Below are 27,597 nucleotides of genomic sequence, written 5' to 3'. Positions count from 1 at the left end.
CATGAATTGTGGAAGGAGTCGCTATCCAAGCAAAGCAAAAAATAGACACTTGTATAAAACTTTGTTAAAATTTTGACTTACAGTTTTGTTTGTTTTGCCAACCCAACATCCTGCAGTTGTGTGTCTGCTATTGTAGTCTTCTATGCAGACTGAGCTGCCTTTTAACAGATGATTAAGATGAAGCAATGTAATTTATTTGGGTTTCTTTCCCACACTTTACCATTTATAGCTTCTTACCATCCATACTTCTTATACATACATGAGTATATGTACTTCTTATAATACAAGAGTGAAATATGAGGTGCTTTCACACAGGGAAGAGATACTACCTCCCCCTGTCGCGGACTGAGGGCTCAAGTTGTGTTCTTCCAGTCTGTGCCTTTCCTGGGCTCTCTTCCCTTGGCCCACTTGTGACTGCTCAGCAGTGCTCCCAGGGAATTTCATATGGCCCACAACCTGACTCCTGCAGGCTCCTGAATGACTCCCATGAGAGAGGGCTGTCATGGATAAATTATCTAGGCAGCAGCCTTGTCTCAGCTGCCCTCTTTCTAACTGCAGTTCTGAGTTGCTCAAAGTTATTCATGCAAGCTGGTGGTGCGGGGAATAACTGTGCAATGCATCATGTTGCAGACCTTGTGTTGCTTGCTCTCAGGCTAGCAGGGCAGATGTGTGCAGCAAACCCTCTGCTTCCTGGAGCTGGACCTCCTCTTTTCTGTTGTGTCAGAGGTTCAACTGCATGCCCTGGGAAGAAAGACAGTATATAGCCTTTCTCCTCAGGTGAGACAAGTGGCATTGTCCTCCTACCAGAAAACATGGCCACCAAGTTAGAAGTAATGGGAGAAAAATGGGGCAGTGATAGTTTCTGAAGCTGATTAAGATGCTATGTTCAGGGAACATACATTTTATTATAACTGGATCTTAGTATGAGTAATATTATTTCCTAATTAACCACAGGGATGCATGAGCTTTGCAGACTGAAAGGCTGAGCATAGGAAATGTCCCAGGTCTGTTTTTAATCAAATTTATGTTGTTGTGAATTGCTTGCTTTTGCAAAAAGTTGCAGGGGTAGCTAGTCTTAGGAATTACCTAGGGGGCATGAAGGTACACCCAATTACACCCTTGTAACATTTCTGGAGCTGTACCTGTTTTTCTTAGGAAATAATTTTTTCTACAGAATTAGAGCATGCTTCTGAGTAGACATGGGAATGGCGGATGATCTCATTACCTCTATTCTCCTTAGATCTGTTCTAGGACTTTTCAAGCTCACCAGGGACTATCTTTCCAGTCCGTGTACACCCTGGTGGGTCATGAATCTGGAAACTGAACTTTTGCACACAGACAGTGATGGATTTGTAATAATGAAAACCTTCAGCTTTTGAAAAAGTTGAGTGTTTTTTTAGGTTTTTTTGTTTTTCTGGGTTTTTTTTGGTTTTAATATTCCCTAATGGAAAATACTTTTTCCTTGTGTGGATCAGGCCAGACCTTGACTGTGTACATACACACACCCACCAGCGAATTACTGGGGAGCTGTCAGCATATGCTCCATGTTAGGAATGTGGCAGGAATACCTGTGTAGGCAAGTACAGGGCAAAGCTGTGTGCTAGTGCAGATGAAAATATCAAGGAGAGAAGAAGAAGAAGAAATTGGAGCCTCCCTATGAAATTTAGTCTGGGTCAGCCCAAGGCTATGTGTCAACTAACCTCACAGTCTGACAGAGGACAAGAAAGGGCAGCATTTAGCAGAACGAATGTCAATAGGGTGTGACTGGAATACACATCTTAGCATGTTTCTTTTTCATGGCAGATCTATGTAAATAAGCCTGTTACATCTAAGAGATCCATAATGTTTTTCTGGTTTATGACTATTCCATATCTGAGGATATGCTACTCTGTGAAAATTAGAGAGTATCTACTTTAAATATAATTATGGTAATCAAAAATTCTTAAAAGTTGTGCTGGATTTTTTCAGTGTTAAAAATAAAACCTGCTGCTTTCTGGTATACTTAATTAGTAGTAAAATAATTAAGCTAGATTTTTTTTATATTAGCAATAAGGTATGTGCATGTTCGTGTAGATGTGAGTACTACCCTCATACCATAAAAAGTAAATTCTAAAGAGACGAGTTAATTGGTAACCTTGATCAAAAGTCAAAGTTTCCAAGGTAAATCTGTCACTAAATTGATGGAATATTGAAGTGTCTGGCAGGATCAGGTCTTGTTTGTACCTGAATTGTGGGGCAGAGCTGTCTTTTTGTTCTTATGTGAGTTCTCATGGCACTTCACACAACACAGATTCCAGCCCACATGATATAATGACATGACATGGAAACACTTCCGCAGTATTCAGTGCAGGAGGCTCACTGCTTTGGCCCATGCAGCAGCTACTATTGTAGGAAGCTTTATACTCTGAGAGGAAAGTAAAGCAGACGTCATAGAAGTCTTGAGTGGCAGAGACACCCTTCAAGGGCCCATGTCACAACTTCATGGGTTGTCATCCCCTTCTTCTCAGAAAAACAGGATGGACTAGTAATCCAAGAGCACTTCTGTGATCTGTCTTGGAGACACTGGTTGCACCACAAGTCAAAGTCTCTATGGTTATTCAGCTGTGCCGATGCACAAATGTTGAGAGGAGCTCTGTGTAGTGGGCACCTGCTGAGACAAAGATTTGAGATGAATAGCACCCATATTGATTTGCCTATAATGGAGTGGAAAAGAAAAATGTCCAGGTTTTGTTACAGGTATTTTCATGGGGTATTAAATTGGTGGATTAGTTGCAAACAGCAGTACTGATAAAGTCTCCTGTCCATCTTGATGGTTGGGCCTTTCTATTAAAATGACACATAAATAACCTATTATGTCCCCCACCCATGGAAATTCAAATGCACCTGTCAACTTGATAAAGCACTTGCCTGGAGGGAAGCATTGTTTACATTTTCACTCCATTCTTCAGAAAAAGTGAGATTCTAATTATTTTTCCCACTGTAAATTAATGCTGACTATGATGGTTAGCATATCTTTGTATTGTTATATCTATGCAAAAGTTAAATAATAGAACTGATCCATCATGTATTATGCAATGTGCATTTTTATGACAGGCTTCCCTCTGATCTTATTATGCCTTTCTTCATAAATACTTACTTCTTTTTTCCCAGCAGCTGGGGGAATCTTTGTTGACTGCTAGTTCAGAAGTTGAAATCTGTCCTGTGTGAAAAGGAAAATGCAATTTACATGTTTATTGGATGCTGAACTCTGCTATCTTCCGAGAAGGAAAAAATAAGGATATAAAAGTACACTTCATTAATAATAAGCTTCATTATAATAGACGATTGGTTACAGTACACTAAACTATTTTCCTACAAATGAAGCACATCAAATTCAATAATACAATGCAATTGTTTCTGGATATCTTAGTAAATTTTAATTCAGGAAGGGCAAACTAGTTAAGGTGAAATCAAATAGGAACACAATCTTTCTTCCATGCATAACATCACACCACACCTTTGACCAAAACTTGAAGCTGAAATATAAACCATTTGTTAAGGTTCTTAGCAGTCAGTGTTACTTTCTTTGTAAATTTTTTTTTTGGGTGTATTTAATGGTTCCTGCTTGAACTGAAGGCAGAACTGCTGAAATACCACAAAGGGGGCTGTTTTTGCAATACTGTGCTACAAGTGGGAAATATTACTGTCAGAAGAATTTTTGCTATCTGTTTTCTTAACTCAAGCAGGGAAGAAGGCATTGCTTAGATGAACCCCCAGGAGAGTTCTCTGAGAGAACCCCCAGGAGGGTTCTCTGAGAGAATTTAATCTTACAAGTTCTTTTGAAAAGTTTTGCAGACCCAACTGGTTTGCATGCACTGTTGAAAACTTATGCAAACTGCCCTGACCATTTGACCTTTTGTCTACTTGCTACAGTAGATTTCCACCTCTAGATTTCTAGAGAAGCATCAATGCCAGGCATGGTTAAAACGTTTGCAAAAGCAAAAAAAGAAAAAAACCAACCAACCCAACAACCTTCGTGCAGAAAAAGGAAGGAGTAAAACGACAACGAGGAAATACCTTAGGAATTGAGGCACTTTTGGATTAGGTTCTGTTGAGCTTGCAGTTGGGGTTCTGGCCCTGTGGAGGCAGAAGAAAGATCCTTGGGCTGAAGACAGCAGGCAGGATGGGATGGGAATGGGGAACACTAATCTTGACCACAAAGACCTGAACCTCTTATAGTCTTCAATTTCATTCTTTCTTTCTTTGCTACAATGAAACCAGCATTTGTTTTACTGACATGGAACATCAAATTCTTACACAAACATGCCAGGCTCTTTCACTACTGTCCATACTTTGAGGAGGGCCATGCAGATGATCAGAGAGCTGGACTACCTCTCCTTTGAAGACAGGCTGAGAGAGTTAGGGTGGTTCAGCCTGAAGAGAAGGCGGCTCAGGAGAGACCTTATAGCAGCCTTCCAGTACCTAAAGGGGGCCTACAAGAAACCTGGAGAGGGACTTTTTGCAAGTGCATGTAGTGATAGGACAAGGGAGATTGTCTTTAAACTGACAGAGGGGAAATTTAGATCAGAAATTAGGAAGAAGTTCTTCACTGTGAGGGTGATAAGGCACTGGAAGAGGTTGCCTGGAGAAGCAGTGGCTGCCCCATCCCTGGAAGTGTTCAAGACCAGGTTGGACGGGACTTGGAGCAACCTGGTCTAGTGGAAGATGTCCCTGCCTGTGGCAGGGGGCTTGGAACTAGATGATCCTTAAGGCCCCTTCCAACCCACACCATTCTGTGTTGATGCCACCAGGAAAATGGCTGTGAAACCTTTTTTCTTCATTTCTCCCTCGATGGCCTACCTCTACGGTGATATCTGCGAGAAAGCAGCTAAGTAATGGTGATTATTTGGAAAAAATTATATTATAATTTAGGGACAGTTGAAGCAAATAGCCACACATATGTGCTAATACAGCTATTATTTTATCTCACTATGAGTTGCTAACTCTTTGTTCTGTGGGCAGCCCATTTTTACCTGTGTGTACATCAGCGGGAGCAATGGGTCTGCAGTGTGCATGAATGTTTCTAGATGCCTTTGTGGTAAGTCTGTTTGCTAATAATTAGTATCCATGATGGAATAGTCAGTGTACTCATTAAGGCCACTGAAAGACAAGAGAAAAAGGACAATATTTCTGAAGAGGAGCAACCACCCTTCATGGATTTTCATATATGTTTTACCAAAACTATTGCTTTTCTCTTTCACCTTATTTTTCCTAGTCCCTTTCATCTACTTGAAAAGAATGATGGCTTTAAGCAGGCAAATTAGGAAAATTTGGATTCTTAGAAAAAACTTATAGCGATTTTGCTATTGTTTGGAGACTATTTAACAACAACAACAGTTTAAAATCCAGACTTGGTCAGGTATCCAACAAAAGACACTACCCACAAGAGCATACTTCACACTACGTTCTGCTCCATTTGGCACAAAGATATCCAATTCCTCCACCTTCACAGGAGGCAATTCCTGAAGCTGGGGAAGATGCAAATAGAAGCCACCAGTTCAACGTATTTAAATTCTTAGCTGATTTACTGCCCATGTAGTGACCTAGATTCAAAAAAGATTTTTACCTGCCAGGAAGAGATCTGTCTATCTGACATAATTCACAGGTAAGTAAAAGCATGTCTCATACCAAGACATGCATCTCGTATGCACGTGGTCCTGAACACAGTGAATGAAATCTGTGAGCAGAGACTTACTTCTTTTAACTATGTTTTCTTTACATTTAGTCTGTTCCAAACACTAAATGGCTAAGATAAAATATTCACTGCAAATAGGTTAATTGACAAACTTAGCTCCTTTGTTTTCTGTTTACAGGTTTTTATGGCCACATTGTTTTTCTACAGATCTGTTGGGGCTATTTTCACAAATCTTTTGCAAAATCTGTGGGCAAATTTTAACCCATAAGATGAACTGCTCCGTTAATCTATTTACTATTTGTTTTTCCTGGTGTATGTTTGGTCACCAAAGTCATATAGTAGTGTTTTTGCTTTCTGAATGCATTACATTTATAAACAGATGAGTAATGAATAGCAAATGTTGATAAGCAGATAATGAATAGCAGACATTCTTATTTACACAGATATGCGTTTGTATGCATTAAAATCCTGACTTGCATGGGGAAAATAGCTTTTCCTAAACACTTTTGTATATAAAATCCTGTCTGTATGAAGTTACTGAAGATGCTTTCTTAAGTAACTGATTCCAGCATCCCTTATAAAATTTGGGAAATGAGGCATAGAGAGTGACTTCTCTTAGTCATATGAACCAAACCCGTTCTGGGCTTGAAATACAGCAGGATTCTCTGGAATAGGAAGGGAATGTATTTTATCTCCTTTCCTTAGGGCAAGTCAATGAACAAAGGCACTGCTATGCACAAGGAAATGCAAGAAAGCTGTGGCCTTTAATTTTCACTCACTAAGATTTTTGCTGAATTGAATATCAGTTTTCCTTGACTTAATACTTGAGATGACTTTTTTTTCCCAATTTGTTACTGTTTGGAAAAGTCTATTTCTACATTCATGTGTTAGTTATGGACGACTCAAATTTGGAGACTTGAAACCATGTTAGATCTGAAATGATGGGATGGTAAGCAGCAGACTACAGTAGCAACGGTTGCATGGTGGCTAAGAAATATGTGACTGCACTTTGTAATATCTGAAGGCAAAAACAAAAAGACTGTTTCCTAGTGTTACAATGCTGAGCAGCTTGCCATAAATCTATTCTGGGATTTCTCCTTAGTCGTTTACAAAGAGGTTATTCTCAGTATATGGTTATTTTCATCATTCAGTCTGGCCATGTCAGTTTATTAAATAAATCAGGGAAGACTGTAACAACAATGCTTTAGGCATTCATAATTTGACTGAAATAAAAAATTCTCAGATACTACTGGTCCATTATGTTGGTCTATTATGTTCCTAAATAGGACAATTTAGAAACAAGTTATCTATCTGCAGAGTTACTGCAGGCAGTCATTGGTGGGGATATTGCACTGGTTTGAAGGAATTTGCTGCTGGTCCGGCTTTGTAGGTCAGGGTACAACTGTTACGTTAGTGTGCCTGGCAGAAGTCCTCTGCCAACAGCAGACCAACGGCCTTTGCTAACCTGAGACATTTACACACTTCATTATTGCCCCAGGAGCGAGAGCACATGCTATCACCCTACCACGTTACAATGTGTATGTATAAGCATGTGTATGTACTTATATTTATACATTTAAGTATTAAATATGAGGGGCATTGGTGTAACTAGCCATGACATTCTCATGATGGTATGACTTTTGGCAGTCTTAATAGCTTCTCTTGTTCATGCTTTTGCTCTTCATTTCTCCAATTTAATGATTTATTCAAACTGAGTTCATTTTCACTTCCTGTAAAGTACCATATCCTTCCTATGTTGCCCTGAAAATCTTCCCCACTGTCACAGCTAGTTCTGTGTGAGGCTCAGTGCTAGCCTTACCCGGACATGGATGTCACCAAGGTGCCTTTGACACAGCCAGCAAGGGTGGTTTTAGGCATGCGCATGTAAATTCTTCTTTTCCCAGAGTTCCTGGCAAGGTTTTCAGCAACAGCATGTCAGAGATAGGGTTTGCAATACTTGAGGGGTGCTGAGCTTCCCTCAGAGGTTAATACTAGCCAGCTTTTGGGTTTTTTTAATTGTGAAGCTACACTGGTTTAACAAAGATTGCCTCCAGGACAGTAATTCCCATATTTACAACTCTTACCACAGAAAATGCGCTCACCATGTTTATGAAAGTTACTTGAAGTAAATACAGCACTCTCGACTTTTGATATCTTTTTTTGTGTAATTTCAACACTTTTGCCCTTTTGCCTAAAGTTAACAACTTCTAACTTTTGCTAATTATTTGTCATGACCAGCTCACAGTTCCACCCATTCTCAGATGGCGTGTTTGGTCTCTATTGCTCATTTTATGCACTTTATTTGAATGCTGCTTTCAAACATATTTCTATATTGTGCAATACATGAAGTTGGAATTGGTTCACATGACATTGCTAATAATAATGCTTCAAGCAGTTAAAAATCGGTACTACTCATAATAAGCATGGACATGTATATTTTTCAACTTTTTTAAAAGAATTTTTTAATGCTGCTGGGTTTTTTTTTTAAGACATTAAAAGTCAGTCTTCATTCCCACTGTTGCTCAGAAAATTTGAGGAATTATTTTTTCTTTTCTTCTTTATAAAAGCTGTCAAACAATAGAAAGCCTCATAGTATCTTTAGGCACTAGCATGACATCTTCTGTACCCTGACCTTGGAAATATTAATAGCATCATGAGTATAATATATTTATACATACATATTTATTAATGTATTTGTATTAAAAATGTGACTGAGTTCTACTTCAGTAATGTATTTCTATACACTTAGTATAGCATGATACAGTTATGCAACAAAGTACATTTGTATATGTACTTTGAAATGTATTTGTGTCTTTTGTTCGAGGTTATGAACTGTAATTTCCAAAGGGTGACATAATTTACCTTCTTTGTACAAGAAGCATGTTCCATTCCTTTAAAAGTCCGTGTATTTTTACGTCACATTATACGTTAAAGGAGCAGTGATTGAAATCATTGTTGTCAAGGAAGAATGTATTAAAATTATTAATAAGACTTAAACCCACATGAGACTTACTGAATCATCTGATCTGACCTAAATTTATGACCCTTCCTCTCAGTTCTTTCCTATGCATACTTGCACAAAGACAGGAGGATAGAAAGGAGAAGAAAACCTGCCACAATAAAGATGAGTGAAAACTGCATATTTACGTTGTTGATGTAACATGTTGTGATTATAATAACATAAACAAATAAACTATATGGGCATTCACATCAGACCTCATTTCAAACTGAACTATTATAAAGCGATTAACAGCCTCACACTCCTGCTTTAATTAAGTTATGTTGTGAAATATTCAGCATTTGAACCTGTTCTGGCCTGCCTCTTTTATCATTGAATTACCATCCTTAATGTGTTTTTCTGCTGAAAGATGAATTTCATTTAAGGATTACTGTGCACTGCTCTGGCAGTTTGTGGTTTCTTGTCAGCCCTTGTGAATCTAGATCACAGCCAACTTCAGTTCCTCTGACATGTCCTATATGCACAGTCTCTTGACTAGCCTGTCTCGGTGGATTTATTAACTCATATTGTATTCCTGTAGAAATGAATGGACATTTTTGATTAACTTAATGATAGAAATTTCAGATGACAGTAGAGTTTACTTTTGGAGCTTATTTCAGGTTATGTAGGCCACAGCAGCTCTCTAGTGACCTATCACGTCACTGAAATGCGTTTTGAAAGTTTCAAAGTAGTAGACATCTGTCTGCCAAATACTTTAAGGTGATGCTAGTAAGGGCAGAACTGACCAGTTCTCCAGAGCTAGGGTCTCTAAATTCACAGCCATCCCCAATACTGCTCTTTCCTTTCCCGTGGTTGGTTTCCAGCTATTTTATTCCACTGCATACTGCAGATTCTGCCTTTGGGCAAATTCGTGCTACCAGGGGACTTTGAGGAAAGGTCAATGAGTGATACTCCAGCCAAATGTCCAGTTTCCCTCCTTTATACTTTTTGCCTACACTGGACCACGGCAATGCAAGATGGTACCTTTTCACTCTCAGTCGTCTGATGATCAGACTTGCTTTTAGGAAGGGAAGGACGTGCCAATCAGTACTGTCACGTTCTCTTGGCTAGTCATATAAATGTCCTTAGAAGGAGTTCATCAAATCTTGAAATGCGAAAACAGGTCAGGTGGGTTTGTTTACTTCCACCACCCTGCAGATCTGTGCTCTCAGGGTGGGTGGCAAGGCAGAGGATCCTGATGCACTACCTGGTCCTGTATGGATATGGTGCCACAGGGATGGCACTCAGAGCCAGGAACTCCTGAAGGTTTTTGCCCTGGCAAGGCAAAAGTTTGCTCAAGCACAAAGGTTTAAATGACGTGGCTTTGGCTTCTAACATGGTAAATTAACACTCAGCTGTGGCACTAACTGAAAATATGTGTGGTAGTTTACTTGTGTGAAGGTAATCTAAGGTCCATTCTATTCTCTGTGCTGGAGAAGCACAGCATGCATGTCTTTGCCCCAGAGCTCACAGCTTGAATAGGCAAAACAGAGCTGCAGAGAAGGGTGTGGTGTTCACAGTGAATGATCCATGGCTTGCAAAACACATGGTAAATAAACCCCTCTACTTGTTGGTAGGGACAAAAACAAAAGAAGGACAAGCAGAATTAGTGAAAGTGGGCTATGATGAAGGTCAGAGAAGCAGCAGGGGAATGTGCAGGATTGATTCAGGAGGGAGGAAAACTGAAGAAAAGAAGCAAGCAGTAGAGGGGAAAGTGCATCTAGCATAGTAGGATCATGACAGAGATCACCCCTTTTGTGCTGTGGATCCCCTGCAAACTGAATTTCTGAGCTGGCTCTCCCACCCGTTTCTCTTCCCTGAACTCAAGAGATCAGGGAGAAGACAGAAGGCCAAGAAGGGCTTGGTGATCTTGATTGAACAGGTTAGAGCTCTCAGTTTGAGACACTGGGATGAGAGAGGAGGGTAACCATGACAGGGTCTTTGTTCCTGTTTCACAAGGTGTGGTGTAGCAGCTCTTGCAGCTGCTTGTCCCTGCTCTGGCCAACACTGTCCCAACAGAAGCTGCCTTTCTGCTTTCATGAGAGCATTGGCCACCTCAGTTCTTAGGCATCAACTGTGTATGGCAGGCATGTAAGACACATTTGATTTGTAGGCAAAAGAAAATGTGGGGCTTGTCCTGTCCTTGTGACTGCTATGCGTTCCTGATAAGTTCTTCTGAATGAAAGCCTTTTAACCCCAGAGACTTTGGTGGGGGAAACTCAGACTGTGCATATTTTACCTTAAATTTCAGACTACCTTTCCTTGTTTTGAAATGTATAAAAATGTTTAGGACCAATGCAAATGAAAGCTGGCACTAAAATGAAGTTTCCTATAGTTCTGTTGTTCCTGGAAAAGAGTTGGAGATAATTTCCAGTGCGTGTTCTTGCTTTCTTAACTTACCTAAAACCAATCCTCTCCTAAGGCGGTTGCTCAGAATAGCAGCATGCATGTCAGGATCCTGGCATTGGCACACTGTGCTAGTTACGGGATTCCTTGTAATGTGTAAGAACAGCTAAGGAAACTTGAACTGGAACACAAGCAAACTGAGCTAAATCTAACTTTTCCCAAGTGGGGGGAAAAATCTGTATCTGACAATATTGGCATCTCTTGTAAGAATCTGAGCTCTTTGTTTCAGCAAATAGAAAAAGCAAAACTATGTAAAAGGAGATTTTGATGTACCTATCTTAGAGCCTTTCTTTGGTAGCTTCATGGGTGAGTTCCAATCATTTCAGCCAGTATAATACATTTTCTTGAAAGAAAAGGCATGTGCTAGACCAGCAAAAGAGTTATTTCCTCTGCATTAAGTAGAAGTGTTTGGGAAGAGCATGCAGGTGTATTGTAAGGATTTATCTGTATCACCAATCCCTTCCTACTGTAAACAGGAGTTTACAGTTTCTCATGGGAGAAAATGAGTGACACAAAGGTCTTGCAAAAGTGAAGGGATTAAAAAGCCTGCACTTCAGTGGGAGTATAAAAATAATGCATCTCATCATCAGTTCTAGTTAAGGATAAAGCGTGCTTAAACTGTGTGCTGTGATCCATCTGAAGTCTTGAATTCTGCTCAGCCTGCATAAAGAATCAACACAAAAAAAGGTTGAATGGAAATTCTGGCTGACACTGAGAGGTACAAAACCTGCCCAAGCAAATGGGTTTAGAGCTAACTAGGAAACTAGGTAACTGTGTCAACAAACTAGCTTTATACAAGACACTAAAATACACCCTATTTACTCTGCCTCATCTACAATTCAGTAAGCAGCACAAGGTTATTTTAATACAATACAGAGATCAGAGATGAAATAGTGCTTGTGGGTACAGGAGCAAAAGCTTCTCAAAGAGACAGAAATACAAATACTGGTTCACAAAATTCTCAGGAAGCTTTCTTTTTTTAATCAGCATTGCCATTTTATTGTTTAACCTACCCTGCCTGATCTCCCTACTTTTGGTTAATACAGGAGTCAATTACAGCTTCATCTGTGCAGAATTAACTTTATAGAATATACACTAGGGATTTGTCTATCTATCTCCTCTATTTAGAGCTATGTCATAAAAAAATATGTAGTAGAGAACTGTGTGCAAGCACTGCATATGGTACAGGCTTTGCAGATTTATTGTAAAATCATTTTAAATCGGTTAAGCTCTTGCCAGAAGTTAATTAAATATGTTCCTTTGGTGGGGGGTGGGGGGACTCTCTGTGTGTGCATCCATGTGTGTGTGTATGGGGGGGGCTTCTGTCTCACTAGGTGGCAGTGTCTGATTACATCTGGAAGGACCATGCCAGCAAGCCGGGTGTCTCCAGCTGTGACCCCCAGCACAAGGATGAAATTCCTGACTCTGCAGCTACCTCAAAGGGTAGCACCACTGTTCACATCTCTGTCTACACTGTTCACCTCAGCGGCTTCCAAGTGCTCTACAGACACTTCCTCAGGCTACCTGATGGGGCTATCGTTGAGGTAGGTGCAAGCAGACTCCTCACATGCAGATTTTGAAGGCAAAGAGGTGCACTTCAGAAGTAGGTCAGTGTCCAAATAAAAAAATAGGCCTGCTTGACCCTGCACAGTACATACACTGAAATCTTCCATAGGAAGACCTCACTCCTAAATAGTAGTGTAAAATCAATGAGTTAATGCATTTGCAGTGCAAAGTAGCAATTTAGCATTGTTTGTAGAGCCATTTAAAGGCAATTGTCTAAGATATACATTGAAACTACACACATAGAGATAATTTATAAATATATATTGCTTAGAACCACATAAGGTCTTTCTGTACAGGAATTACATATAAATATACAATGTAAGTATTGTGCACATTTATTATACAGCTAGTATTACAGGTATGGTTATTCACTTAGTTTTTCATCAGATACACAGAGCTAAGGCACAGTTAGATTACTTACTGGCATCTTGCAAGTTTTAGATTGAATCCTGAATGTTGTCAGACTTTTAGCAGCTTGTGCATTAAAATACAATACAGGATGGTATTAAAAAGAAGTATGACCCATTACTTGTTTCATAGGCTGAATTTTGTTCATTGCATTGTCATTTTTGTTCTAAGTGCTTAGAAGAAGTGCATTTCCTTGTTGCCTTTGGTCTTGTACTGAGAGACCTTTAAAAAAAAATTACATCTAAGAGGAGGTAGAGCGAAAGAATATTACTTTACCTACTCAGATACAAAATGGGAGCATCATCACGGAGGTCTATTTGCCATAGAAAACTGTCACAAATGATGCTGAAATACAAAGTTTTCAGCTGCTCACTTCTAAGGTTAACGTTTAAGTACATCTTTCCAGCATGAGGCAAATGTTGCTTCTGCTCCTTTGGTTAATGTTTCAAGGCTGTTTTCTTCATTAACAAAAAAATTTATTCTTAATGTCTTTGCCCTACTTGGCTTTTTAAAGAAAATTTAATTTAAAGGAAACTGTCCTCAAGGAATCCAAACATAATTTTCTGCCCCGGGAACTTGTGATTCACCAGAGTGAAGACACCAGAGTTTTAGAGCTGGCCAAAGAAAACAAGAGAAGGCATGTGGCCTACATGAAGTAGAACTTAATTATTGAAACAAAGAAACTGGCAAATCCAGGTCCATGCCTAAGTCTGTTAAAGAAACTCTTCATACAAATCATTGGCTAGATTTTTGCTAGAACACTTCTTCCCTGTTTGAGGTAAAAAATGCAGTCCCATTCCTACTTTCTGTCTGTTACAAACAGTAGATCTTTGCAGAATGGTTCTTTGCAGAAAGTTCTCAGCTTTTTTAGTCATGAGGTTTCGTTCAGCTTTCACAAGACTGTGGAAGGAGGGGCTTCAAACACCTGAGGCACTCTTAACCCAGTGTGTTGGTTCAGTTCATTAATCCCTTCTGTCTTTCTGAGAGAGGAGAAACACATTCCCATACAGTGTAGTTTTGTCTTCCCAGATGAGCTTCTCAGAAGCTTCCAGCTTCTGAACTGGTGCTGATCAGCATCCACAAGGTGAGCACTGCAAAATGTGGCTCAAGCCACTTCCGTACAGTTTCCTGCACCAGGTCACAACATAGTCTATCCCTAAAATCTACATGGCTGAGTCTTTTGTCATCATCTTGACAGCTGCATGTCTAATGTAGGGGATCAATGCATGCTTTACAGAGTTTGTGCTTGTAGATCTAAATACAATTACATATAAAAAATGTGCTTAACTAATAACTGCAACAAAACTTATATACAGATCTTTATTTAGCTGATAATAGATGTAATTATACATTTGTCTATTTTGTAGGTCAAGGCTTTCTACTTCAGTTCCAAATAAGGAATATTGTATAAGTTAATGAATTTTAAAACTATACATTGACTTGTGATAACTTTGCTGCCATGGAGCTAATGCATCTAAGCTTCACCACTTGGTGTTCTGGCTGCCCCTTAGGAACAGATTTTTTTGCCTCTGTTGCAGCTAGATAAGCAGTGGTACTTGAGTGGGGTTAGAAAACCTTTTCAGAGCTAAAAGGTTGCATTGCAACCTTTAGTACAGCTTTTAAGGGTGTAGGAAATGAAGACTACAAGGACTTCTTGGGATAAAATGTCCAGTCTGCTATTCCTGTGGACAACCCTGTGTATAAGCATTTTCAGTCTGAATATTTAAGCCTAGTCCTAAAGATTCAGGTAATTTAGTTTACCTAAACCTGGTCTAGTTTGGGTATTTTATTCCCAGTGATTCAGTGGAAAGATCCTCTTGATTCTTACAGTCTGTTTGGTCAGAACTCTCCTCTTATTCTCCAGCCTCAATTTATTCATTGTCAGTTTCAATGTATTTGTTTAGATCATCCTTTGGTGTAAATAAGACTTCTCTCTTCAGGAGTGTACCTACATAATCTAATTTCATAAACATACATTTTCTGCAGAATGGGTACAACACTTCACTAGAAGAATCAAAATGGGCTCCCCTTTCGGTTTTCATTCCCATCCTCACCCTACCAGCAGTGGTTTAAAGAGTCACAGTGGCGAGGGCAGAGATTGTCACATATTCAGCTGCCTTTTCTCTTTCTTCCCACCAGAGATAAGATATCTGTATGAAATGCTGTCTTTGGACGGTAGGAACTTCACCTGCAGGAACTGGGGAGGTCTGTGGCAACTGTGATGTGTCCTACCTTTGTATATACATCTACTTTGTCTGCAGAGTCCACAGAGCAAGAAAACAACCAATCTTCACTTATTTTTCTTCTCTTCTGGGTGGGTTATTGCTATTGTACAACTGCAGAATACAAGGAGTAATTCAACAGCATCTAGGAACTGGGGGCTGCATGCACCTTCTTCCTGCAAAACTTTCATGCTTTTTATTACAGTAACCTATGAAGGGTGAAAATGTAATTATTTCAGTGTAACTTTTTGTTTCTTTGTTCACTTTTATTAAGAAATTTTGAAGGCATATAACTCTGAAGACAGCAAAATGAAAAGGCTTTGATTTTTCTGATTTCTGTGACTTTCAGGAATCCTACCTGAAAGTGCCATAACACCTATTCCTAATTACTGCAGTGGGACCTCATTAAGTTAAGCATTTGGGGACCAAGGTCTCTCCATTGGATGTGGAATGTTTTGTGCCATTATAGCATGATGGTTGCTGGTATTGGCAGATGTTCTTCAGAAGCAATATGTATAATAGGAGTAAAGGAGCAATTTAATAGAAAACAGCACAGAAATAATAATAACTTTGCATGTGCAAACATAGACATTGTTCAAAGAGTACCACCAGATGAACAGTAGGGTCTTAGCATTCAACTGAGGTGTGTGTGCAGACTAGCAAGTTATTGGGGTGGCAATGTATCTCTTGTCAAACATGCTGATATGAAAACAGTATTTAAATCACCAGGCCAAATTCTTCCTCAAATTCACGTGTTCACTTTCTAGTGACTTGAACCTCAGACATGTTTCTGTAGATGCAGACGTTCTTTGACAAGGATAAGAAGATAAGAATTTTGCATAATCTTGATTTAAAGTCCTTGGATGCTCATAAAGAATTTACATTATATTCACAACCTCTTCCTGCTCTTTTTTACTTCAGTGAAAGCAAGATTTTCTTGTAGCCCTAATTCAGCAAAGCACTTCAGTGTGAACTTCATTTAAGCCAAAGAACCAAAATGCCTACTTTAATAATACTTTCTCTTTTTTTTTTTTTTAACAGTATGTAAGGCCACTTTGTAAATACAGTCTGCAGAAGCACACTAGCAAGGAATAGGTGTCTCTCTAGGCAATAACTTCTTTAAAATACTTATTTCTTTAAGTATGGTATTCCTATTAAAGGTCCAACTTTGCTTTTGCTATTAAAGGTCCAACTAGAAATTTCATGTCTGGTATGAAAGGTAGTTTTATAGGTTTCATAAGCATGAGGCAAAAGTAACTGTTTTAAAAGGAACATTAAGTAAAAGGTGATGTATAAATTGCCCTAGAAATGTTGAATAAAAAGATTTCTTTTTAAATGTACGGCATAAAAATTATGGAGGTTAAACTTGTAAGTGCAGTCCTTTTATCATAAGCATTGTAAAACTCAAAGAATTCACATGCAGTAAAACCCATTTCCCTTTTTGCCTATAATATATTTCTCCTTTATAGTATTCAGTTTAAGTGTTGGCTAACCAAGGAATGACCTTCCCAAAATAAATCATTTTTCATGCTTTTCCTTACTCATTAATCTTTTGTTATTGTAATATACAGGAAATTATTGAGTTTTAGCATTTTAAATGTATTTGAAATCCATGCACAGAAAAGTTAATGATAGTGGTACGTGTTTGCTGTCTACGTGGTGATAAGACTAACTCAGCGATTTTTATCTTGACTTTTGCTGACTGGAGTTGATTTCTTATTAAAAGGGCAAAGATAAGTCACTTTAACTCAGCAAAAAATCAGTTTCTTATTATAGGCCTAGTAAACCTCAGTGTTGTAGAGAAAGTTTTTATATAGTATGATTTTATCTATCCAATAAACCTACACAAATGTCAAGGATTCATCCAATTTAAACTTACTGGATAAAAGAGATCTGTTTTCCCTAATTACTTGAAAAGTACCTAGTAGTAATAGGATAAGACAGCGTAGGTGACTAGCCAATTACTTAGTTTAAGGTATTTACATCAATCCATATGCTATAAATTATGTCTAAACTCTCTTGCACTTCTGGAAAAGTGAATAAAATCACATAAGTTTATTTTGAATACAAAATCAGATATGGTATGCTGAGTGACACTTAAAAAGAATGAAACAGTAACCGTAGCTTATTTTCTGAAGCAATCTTGACACTAATGCTAAATTACAGCTTGGAAACATCTAGCATTTTTACCTTTATGAGAAAAGGCTTTTTACATATTTAACATAATTCTAGGGAAAATATACTGGAATTATGTATAAAGATATGTACACTGTAACCAAAGGGCATTTATATTCCCCAGTAGAATACTTACAACAATTTTATTGCCATTTGGTGTCATTTTCTAACAGATATAAAATACAGCCAGTAAACAAACTAGACTTTAGATTTAAGCTGACAGCTGTTCCTTCAGAAGCAATATTCAGATATTTAATCTCAAGAATACTGAATATTTTACAATTGTTTGAGCAAACTATACTTTTAGCATGTGAAGGACTGTGTGCTTTTATATACAGTTCTTGGATCTGATAATGACACTAAAAAACAACCTTAGAATAATCTACACATTTGTTGTTTCCTTATATTCCCTGGGCAAATCAACAAATTGCCTCATGTTTTATTCTTAATTCCACAAATTCTTTTTATATAAGCAATGTTAGTATGAATTTTGGGCCCTATTTTTTTCCTGTATGTGCATAAACAGTTGACTCCAGTGCAGTTTATGCATGTATCTGAGTGAAGCTTTTCCTGGCTTTAACTTCATTAAGGGAATAAATTGGCCAAGTTTACTGCAAAAGCCCTACATGCTGTTTTCATAAAGAGTCTCACTGCAGTGGTCACTGAAGATTTATAGAGAAGAGAAAAAAGTCAGATTGCTCTGACTCAGTAACTGAGGTTGGTACGCTACCTAATGGCTTCATCATTGTATGGCTTCATCATCTCACCAGGCTGTGCAGAGGGAGCAGAAAAGCTCTATCCTTTCCAAGCCATAAACTGGATCAGCCGAGGTGAGTAGGTGAGGACTTCTTGGCTGGGCTGAGGCTGGGAAAAGGTAATTATTTGGTGTAAATTAACCCACATTAGCTGGCTTCAGCAGCATTATGGCAGGTCATCCACAAACATGGCTGTTTACTGGAGATCCAAAAGTAGGGATTAACTGCATAGGTTTATCCCACACAAGAGTGATTCCACCCACAAGTAATGCATGCATGCGTGTACATACTTCTGGGCTGAATGGGCTTTGCCACATCCTGCCCACCTAATTCTGGGATCCAAGCTTGTACCACTGAATACAAGTAATATTTTGCAACTGCATCCTTCTCAACATGCATTGAGATTCAGTTGGGAATCATAAACGATAAGTCAGCTAAGAGATAATCGCATGGACATAGGCAATCAAATCAGTAAAGCCCGTGAACTTAAAGCCCTTTTGTGAGGGTCTGCAAACAAGAAGTAAACCAGATTGTTTTAAGTTATCTTTACCAGTATACATTTCTCCTTTAGTGCTATAATTCAATTAAAGATAATCTGTGTAAGAAATAAAATAGTTGTCCAGGCGGCTCTTTCTACCCCACTGAAAAGATGACAAGAAAAAGAGTTTTCCTGGAGAAATCTTGCATTTGCATGCTTTTCTCCTAAACTGATCCAGCTCATCTCAGATGTGACATGTGAATCCTGTCCTGAAATGGACACAGTCTGTTGCTCCTTGCCCTTCTGATGGCTAAGCCAACCGATTTGCTGCAGATGAAGAGGACATTCACACTGTGTCTCAGCCAAGGAGAAGTTATGTCTCTCTACCTTCTGGTTTTGGTTGTTGACCCTTTCAAATATAAGATTAAGTCCTTACTTTTTTCAGTAAGTTGAAGTATAGTCTTAAATGCAAACTGTCTATTAATTATTAATCTATTAAGACTATCAACTACAGTCAAGGCTATGCTGCTGCATGAAACACAATGGAAATATAGAAGGCAGCCTTGCAGCATGTAGCTATTTCTCCCCTCTAGTTTTCTCCAAATCCCAGGTTTGAGATACTCTCTGCCCCAGAAGCTCACAGAGCCATGGGGAAGAAAATGTATTTCCAACAAGACGCTATGTCCTGCTTATATGTGGTGGAGGCTGTGGTCTGATAGAAGGATCAGGAAAGTGATGAGGCAGATCCACCAATGGCTTTCAGCAGGACACATCGGCTTTCTGATAACCACAAAATGACTGAAACACCTACGCTGCAGCACTGTTCTGTATATGAATATGCAATTTAAAATCATGCTGACTTCTTTATTACTGGCAGAGAGCATGCAGTGAGGAGCAAGGGTTACATACCTAGCCAACAGATAACACAAATATTTTATGGACATGGATATTTACATTTATTGTTCCATGGAGTTAGGGCAGTTTCCTTTGGAAATACCCATTTCAGTCTGAGCCAATGCTCATGGGAAAAGTGTTGTCACATAGTTGTGCTGTATAATGAACATCAGTGCTGATATTTAAGGGGTATGTTAAAGTGCTATTTTGTATTGAAACACTTCCCTTTCAGTTCAAACCCACTTTAAGCACACAGATTTGCTGTATTTTCAGTGATTTCTGAATGACTTTAAGCTGCAAGGGTAGAGTCACTGATTGCTGCAGAAGGTATTTTGTACTCTTACAATCTTTATTCATCTATCACATAGTTTTACCTGAATCAGCAGTAAAATCTCTGAAGTCAAAGGATAATTGCCAAAACAGCATTAAATTATTTTATCTGAATAAAAAAATAACCTTTGAAAAAGTACCTTGCAGCTACACAGATTGACAAAATGCATCAATTATATTTTTTCTCACTTTATAATTACACTGCAGTAACTGAACAATGAACTTTACTACATGGTTGATTAATCATAAGGTTACTGCTATGAAGTCATTCCCAGAAACAACAACTTGGACTTTATGTTAAGAACAGAACTCTGCGTAACATCTGATGAAGTCTAAAAATCTGACATATCTATACAAGGTTCAATTTAAAGTATACAAGTAAACAATAGCACCTTAAGTGTAGCAAAGGGTTTCTGTTGTTTTGGTCAGGTATGCTGGGTGTGTGAACTACTGGATTTGAATGAGCTTTTGGTATGTGTTATCCAACACCAATGGAAAGGTTTTTCCATATCATAAACTCATAGAATCAACTAGGTTGGAAAAGATCTTCAACACGTATCCTTTTTTTCGCATAGAAGCAAGTCTTATAAGGAGCAGCTGAGGGAATTGGGGTTGTTTAGCCTGGAGAAAAGGAGGTCCAGGGAAGACGTTATCACTCTTTACAACTACTTGAAAGGAAGTTGTAGTGAGGGGGGTGTCGGTCTCTTCTCCCAGGTAACAAGTGATATGACAAGAGGAAATAGCCTCAAATTGTGCCAGGGAAAGTTTATATTGCATATTAGGACAAAGGTCTTCACCAAAAGGATTGTCAAGCATTGGAACAGGCTGCCCAGGGAAGCGGTGGAGTCACCATTCCTGTAGGTATTTAAAAGATGTGTAGATGTGGCACTTAAGGACATGGTTTAGTGGTGGACTTGGCAGTACTAGGTTAAGAGTAGGACTCAATGATCTTCAAGGTCTTTTCCAACCTAAATGATTATATGATTCTATGAAATTGGTGTTCCAACATCTGGGGATTTAGGATTAAATATCCAGGTATAGTCTGACAATATTTCCACATTTTTTCCCAGATTATTGCAACAAGAAAAATGATGCTGCTTCTGATAGCTCACTATAGGCCCCCTTTTTGTCTTCTGTTTTCTTGACTTTGTATATTGCAAAAGCATTGCTATGAAGCCCTGCCATGATGTATCTTTCTTTGACCTGCCCTGAAGATCGTTTATGCCATGAGAGAAACAGTTTAGGACAATCTAAGACTGAACTATCTCTTAGTGTAAAAGAATAAAACTGAAAAGTAGTAGGTGTTCTGTGTAAGTGGTACCTAGCTAAGAAGAAAGAGTAGCCCAATATGAAGAACCTTGACAAGGATGTAGGATGCACAAGACTAGTCCAGTGTTCAGTCACAGTTTTTTACATGAGGTAGGGAATACCCCCTTCATTGCCTGTATCCCCTGTTCCAGAGGTAACAACACTTCCCAGCTTCACAGGGTTATCAAACCCAGAAGTACAACAAAGATTTTAAGATATTTCATCAGACAGACTATAAAAGTACACAAAAATACAATAGAAATTAGAGAATATTCACATACATAAGTAACTGTTCGTAAAATTGATTATAGCTGAGCTAAACCAGGTTGAGAATAGTGAAATTCATTAAAACATTATGGTATTACTGGAGCAATCTGCTTTTTTCATGCTAGCATTTGCATAACAGCAGCTAGACAGAGCTGAGGCTCTGTTACTTCTCAGCATCTGAAATTTGATTTCTGCTTGCAGTCATCTAAGCAAAATTTCTCTTACATTGGGCACTCCAGAAAGTGAAAACAGTCAGAGCCAGGACACTCTTGTGCAAAATGCCACCCACATGACACAAGCTGAGGATCTGACTTGAGATGTGGTAACTGCTAATGAACTGAGCTGGACCTGGTGCAATGTCTTGGCTTTGTAACTAGTTTCCAGTTCTGTAATATCATTTCCTCCTCATGGCCATGATTTTCTTTTTTGAAGGTCTATTCTTTATTCACTCAAATCTTCTCCATGTGTCAAGAACATCATAAGAAGAAATTATTAAAAGCAACAGGCGTAAAAATCCCCATTCCACTGCTTTACTAAAGCGTTTAGAGTGAGAAAAATTAGGTGAATTCACATTTCACATGTGTTTAAATTGTTAATCTCACTGCTCTATCTGTATTAGTGAATACATTTACAGTAACTTTTACTTTATAATATTTTGGCAGAACTGTTAGAAAAATTGTTATAAGCCTAGAAGTGGAACTGAACCATGAAAGCTAAACTGTAAGCTGCTGTAAAGCTGGGTTATTAGTATGACAGAACAAAATTTCACACACACAAAAGCTTCTAAGTGGCAATATTTTGAAAGCAAGAAGAGAGGGGTGGGGAAGTGTAGTCAAAGTCATCTATGTTCCCTCTGATACTTCACTGAACGCTGCTATAATAATATCTGGGGTTTGTCTGTTCTGTTTTTCAGGCATTTGGTGATATTACTGGAGAAAGTCTTCTGTGTAATGAAATGAGCACGGCCCAGGAGGGTGTAAGCAAAATGGGCAGCATGCTGCATACATCTTCATATATCAAGCTGAGGGAGAGGAAAAAAAGTACCACAAGGTGGAAAGGTATTATTTTCAGCTTCTGTACCTAGCTAAAAAACAATGCTGATACATGGCGGGTGGGGGGGATAGAAGAAAAGAGATAATTTGAAAATAGTTTATTTTGGAAAGACTAAGGTGCGATTGGTTAGGGCTGAAATTTCACAGTTGTGTTTTCCAGTGGGTTGCCATCCTTGGTTAGTTTCACAGGTCTGTTGCAAGGGTCCTGAAGACTGAAGAGCTGTCATTCACCCAAATGCTGTCACACTTTCTGTTCAAACATTCAGTACAGTAATGCAATCCAGAGTGATCTATTTGGAGAAAGGGCCAGCATTTAAAGTATGTTGAGGGCAGGCTTACCTCAGCTACTTTATATATAAATAGGTATGTGTCCACACATATTGGTCTGAGTGTGAAAGTCCTAATCTCAGACTTGCACTGTGTTTTTCACCATGTACTGAGAGCCACTCGACCCACCCCAGCACCTAGAGAAGTGCATGCAGAGTGCCATATGCATCAAGTTGGTAATGAAGTTGCTGCTGATCAAAGGTAGTATCAGGGTGTTCAATGACAGAGAATTATGGAACACACTGAGTGTCCGTAGACATCACTGTTATTGCAAGATACCCATTTCCTCTCGATCCTTACCCAGGGACTCAGTGCCAAATCTGGCCCCACTGAACCCCTGCACTTAGCTGAGTCCTATAATTTTCAGTTTTCTGATGCTCTCTGAGGAATAAAGTTGAGTTAAAAGCACCTTGTGTTACTTCTAAATCCACAGGAATCTTGTCTGCTGACAGAGAAACGCTGGAAAGTTCACATGAGCACACAAGACAGTTTTCCAAAGGAAAACTGATAAATTTATTGTATGGGCTCTTGCTTCTGTATTGCTCTTTTTAGGGGAGGGAGGTCATCGGTACACTGTCACCTGTGTATTTATTTATATCATGTCTTTCTCTACATTGTTTTTTCTAATCTTCAGGAAATCCCATTGTCTCCAAGAAGAGCTAATTCCTGCAGTAATGCATAGTCCACAGAGTTGTTTACATCCTGATCCACATCCATGGTATGGTTACTGTCTGACAGGATTTATGGTTCTGAAGTCCACACCTCTGTGTGTACAGTGTTGTCCTGCAAATGCTCCATTCATAACTCTTCTGTGGCTTCAACAAGCTTTTCAGTATGGTGAGCTTGCTGGATCAGGTCATAGATTGGATCATGCAAATATAATTATTTCTAATGATTTTTTTTTTTCCCTTCCAAATAGTGGGACATTCCTAGATTTCTCAGGTTTGCTTGTTCCTGCTTTTCCAGACTTGCTTGTACCCACTAATGGTGGTGGTGGCGGTGAAAATGTTGCAGATTTGTCTTTCAAATTTCATGACTAAAATGTTGACAGTGTTTTCAGTAATTTTTCAAAGCACAACACTATTGTAATTGCAAGGCTGCAAAGATGCCCAGCAGAGGAACAATGATGGCTTCATGCCACCAGTTCTGTAGCCAAGTCCCAACAGGCTGCAAAATTTACAAGATCCCAGAAAAGATCATTTTGCTGGGGTCTTAACATTGATCAGACCTGCTTCCCTAGGAGCTACAGCAGCTTAAAGCATCCTGGAGGTTATCCTCATGCTTTCTTAGTAGTGTTAAATTATTGTTCATTAGTTTGAACAAGGTAGTGCCTATTCTATTTGGCTTCATACAAATACATCAGACATTAAATCCATGCCCCAAAAGCAAGGACTACAAGAGATAACAGAAGGATAAATTGGGAAGGGGAACAAAGGCAAGAAAGGTGAAGTCATTTGTCGGAGGCCACCGAAGTCAGAAGCAAATGCAGAAATGAAGGGCAGACTGCCAGTGCCCTGACTCTTGGTCTTCCCTGTAGTAGGATCCTTTTTGTCCTAAAAATACAGATGGAAAAGGGAAGAGTCTTACTGTCCTGCTATTTTGAATCATTCAAGTAGAACACTGTAATCAATTAACATAGTAATCAGTGACATTTTTCTACGACATATGCTTTCTAGTGTCACCTTTGTTCACACTGGTGTGGCAAAACTTTTTTAAATGCATTTACCTTTGCAAGATCTTTCCCAATGTCTTGAACAATGTTGATAAATTTTGATACTTAAATCTATGTTTCTCATCCATCTGAATAAGCACTAAATGACATAACCTGGAGGTTTAAATGTCGCTCCTGAAAACAGTCTTTCTTTGGGTTTGAAAGATAACAATTTTGTTTCTGCCTTTTTTTTCTTTTTTCAATAGATTTATGTGCATGTACATATGTGTGTTTTCATGAGTTACACCCAGACAGAAATGGTGTTAAAAATCTTCTGAATATCTGCAAAATGTGATTTTTGTGGGTTCTGTTGCCTCAGATATTACTTGGATGACTTCTCTCTGTCGTAACAGGAATAAATTTGCCTTTTTAATGTTTTGCCTTGCCTGTTGACACTTTAAACTATTGTACATAATTTTGAAAAACAAACCAACTGAAAAGAAACTGTCCAGTCCCAGTATTTTCTGTGGAGTTTTTCCACCTGAGCAGAGTTGTGCTTCTCATGAATCACCTCAGATGCTGGGGTAATGTCAATTACCCCACAAAGAGTGAATGACACAAACAATGCCATGGAGTCCACTAGGATTGATTGTGTACCTGACAATCCTCTGCTATGAGTTAAGGTGATCTGTAACCTGCTGCAGTTTCTGGGTGACAGTACCAAGAAGACAGGATGCTGTAGGCAGCATCCTCTTGGCCTTAGTTTTGTCTTTGAACATGACTGAATGTAATGGTAAGAATCCCTTTGGGCAATATTATACCCTAAATTTCGCCACCACTGAGTTAAGATATCCCAGTCTGGTTCTGTGAGATTTCAACTCTGGTGTTGGTAATATGCTGTTATTTAGTCCGACAGTGCAGAGCCACCACACCTTCAGCTCTGATAGAACTATGCTGATTTTTTTAACAAAGGTGAATCTGGTCCTGATTCTTTGTTCAGGATGAAGGACTTAACACTTTTACTCCCCCAGTTACGTTGGCATATCTCCACTGACTTCCATCTGACCTGGGATGTACAATTCTACACCACCACATATTCTTGAAAAAGCTGAATTTAAAGTATGCTTAAATATTAAGTAAATTTACCTTACGTTTTTGCTGAAAATGTAGCATCCTACCTATTAATTTTGTTTACTTACATCCTATGAGTTCCCCTGGTTGTTGGTCAACATACACTGGGTGGTGTTGGCTTTGAAATTGTTTTCTGAAGTTCTCTTCTCAGCAACATCATCCATAATGCTCAGTTATAGTTGGATAGTAATTGCCTCTCTATGCAGTATTCCTTTGCAACAATTTTCTCCCATGTAGCTATATATATGTAGTCATTACTGAAAAGTGTAAATAAAGAATCCTTTTAGTGGTGTAGTTTCCCTGGGTACCTACTGTGCTCTTATTATCTAAAACATACTCCCCATCTGTAGTTCTGTTCTATTAAAGGATAAAGACATAAGTATGAATTAAAAATTAAAATGCTTGTTGTAGATTGGAGAGCAAGGTCTATTAGAATATATCTGGTGCTAGGCTCATAGTACAGTAGATAGATTATACTGAGCACCAGTTAAGCAAGGGGATGAAAAATGAGTGATTTTCATCATTCAGTTAAATATAGTGCTAAGTGGTATGTGCTAGCATTAAAAGTAAATTACTTAGCACTTCACCAATCACAGCATGAGAGCATTCCATTGGAAACAGTATTTCCAGTGATGCTCAGTTTTCAGTTTTATTAAATAAATCAGCTGTTAATTCTTAAGGAAGCAGTTGAAGACTTATTGCTATGATAATAAAAAGATTGAAAATGTAAAAATAAAGAGAAGCAGTACCTCATTTTAATTAAATGCTCTAAGAAAACCTCCCTCTCTCTTAACAACAAAACTCCAAAGTGCTGGTAGATCTGTAATATTTGTAACTTCTATACCTTCTTCAAGTCTTCTTTTCTTACTAATGAATATGACCTTTCCTTTTTTTTTCCTTCTTCTTCTTTATAATGACATCTTTTTTCCTCATAAATCTGCTGCCATGTCATTGAACATTTTGATGAGCTTTTCTGATTCCCTCTTACATCTCCTTGATAGGATATTATTATGCACTAATCTAGAGATGGGGAGCCTGATCCTTAGCACAGATACTTTTTAGCTGCTCAGTGAAAGATGATGGAGATGTGAGAATTCACACCAGAAGAGGTTTTGACATTGTGTGCTACCTTTATATCACGTCGCAATATTATTTCCTCCACAGCAATAGGCATTGGGAGACACTCAAATCTGCTGTTTGGACACACAGAAACTGTGAGAAGTCATAAACCTTTCTGAGTCTCAGACCATTTCTAAGCCTTCTCCTCCTCCTAAGCAGGAGTCATCTGGCAGGAGCCACACAGCAGAAGTACTGGGAATGACACACAGAGGAAATGGCCCAAAGTATGAGCCACAGGTGCATCTTCACCAGCAAGATAAAACATTAGAAAGATAAAAAATTACAGTTCAGGTATCAAAATTACAAGATTAGGAACACTGTGCACGAAGCTATCTTGAGTCCTTCATTTTTCCCCTAGTGTCATACCTTGGGGAATCCTATTTTGAGTTTTCTTTTGTGACTAGGTTTGAAAGCTATTTTCTTTATAAAGTGTATTGGGTCTGGCTGAGATGGAATTAATTTTCCCCATAGCAGCCCTCATAGTGCTGTGCTTCATACTGGTAGCTAGAAAAGCGTTGATAGCATACCAGTAGACTGGGGATGGGCAAGGTCTTGGGAAGGAACACAGCCCGGTCAGCTGACCCAAGCTGACCAAAGAGCTATTCCGTACCATATGGTATCTGCCCCGCAATAAAAGCTAAGAGAAAGAAGGAGGAAGAGGGGACATTCATTATTTACAACATTTGTCTTCTGGAACAATTGCTATGTGTAGCCCTACTTCCCAGGAAGTGGCTGGACATCACCTGCTGATGGAAAGTAGAGAATAAAATATTTTGTTTTCCCTTCTTTCTACATGTGACTTGTACTTCTGCTTCATTAAATTGTCTCTATCTTGA

The 27,597-nt window shown here is 38.7% G+C and overlaps 1 protein-coding gene across 1 annotated transcript in view; it reads left to right on the top strand.

Annotated features, from left to right (window-relative positions):
• Window positions 1-23,900, top strand: part of OFCC1 (orofacial cleft 1 candidate 1) — a 167,098-nt gene extending 143,198 nt beyond the window's left edge. The window contains exons 21-23 of the mRNA XM_030479996.1: window positions 12,413-12,622; window positions 22,395-22,539; window positions 23,827-23,900. Coding sequence (XP_030335856.1) covers window positions 12,413-12,622; window positions 22,395-22,539; window positions 23,827-23,900 — 429 coding nt within the window. The remainder of the gene's footprint in view (window positions 1-12,412; window positions 12,623-22,394; window positions 22,540-23,826) is intronic.
• Window positions 23,901-27,597: the final 3,697 nt, after the last annotated feature.

Source organism: Strigops habroptila, chromosome 1 (assembly GCF_004027225.2).
Source record: "Strigops habroptila isolate Jane chromosome 1, bStrHab1.2.pri, whole genome shotgun sequence".
Taxonomy (NCBI): Eukaryota; Metazoa; Chordata; class Aves; order Psittaciformes; family Psittacidae; genus Strigops; species Strigops habroptila.
This window is presented reverse-complemented; position numbering and strand designations above follow the sequence as displayed.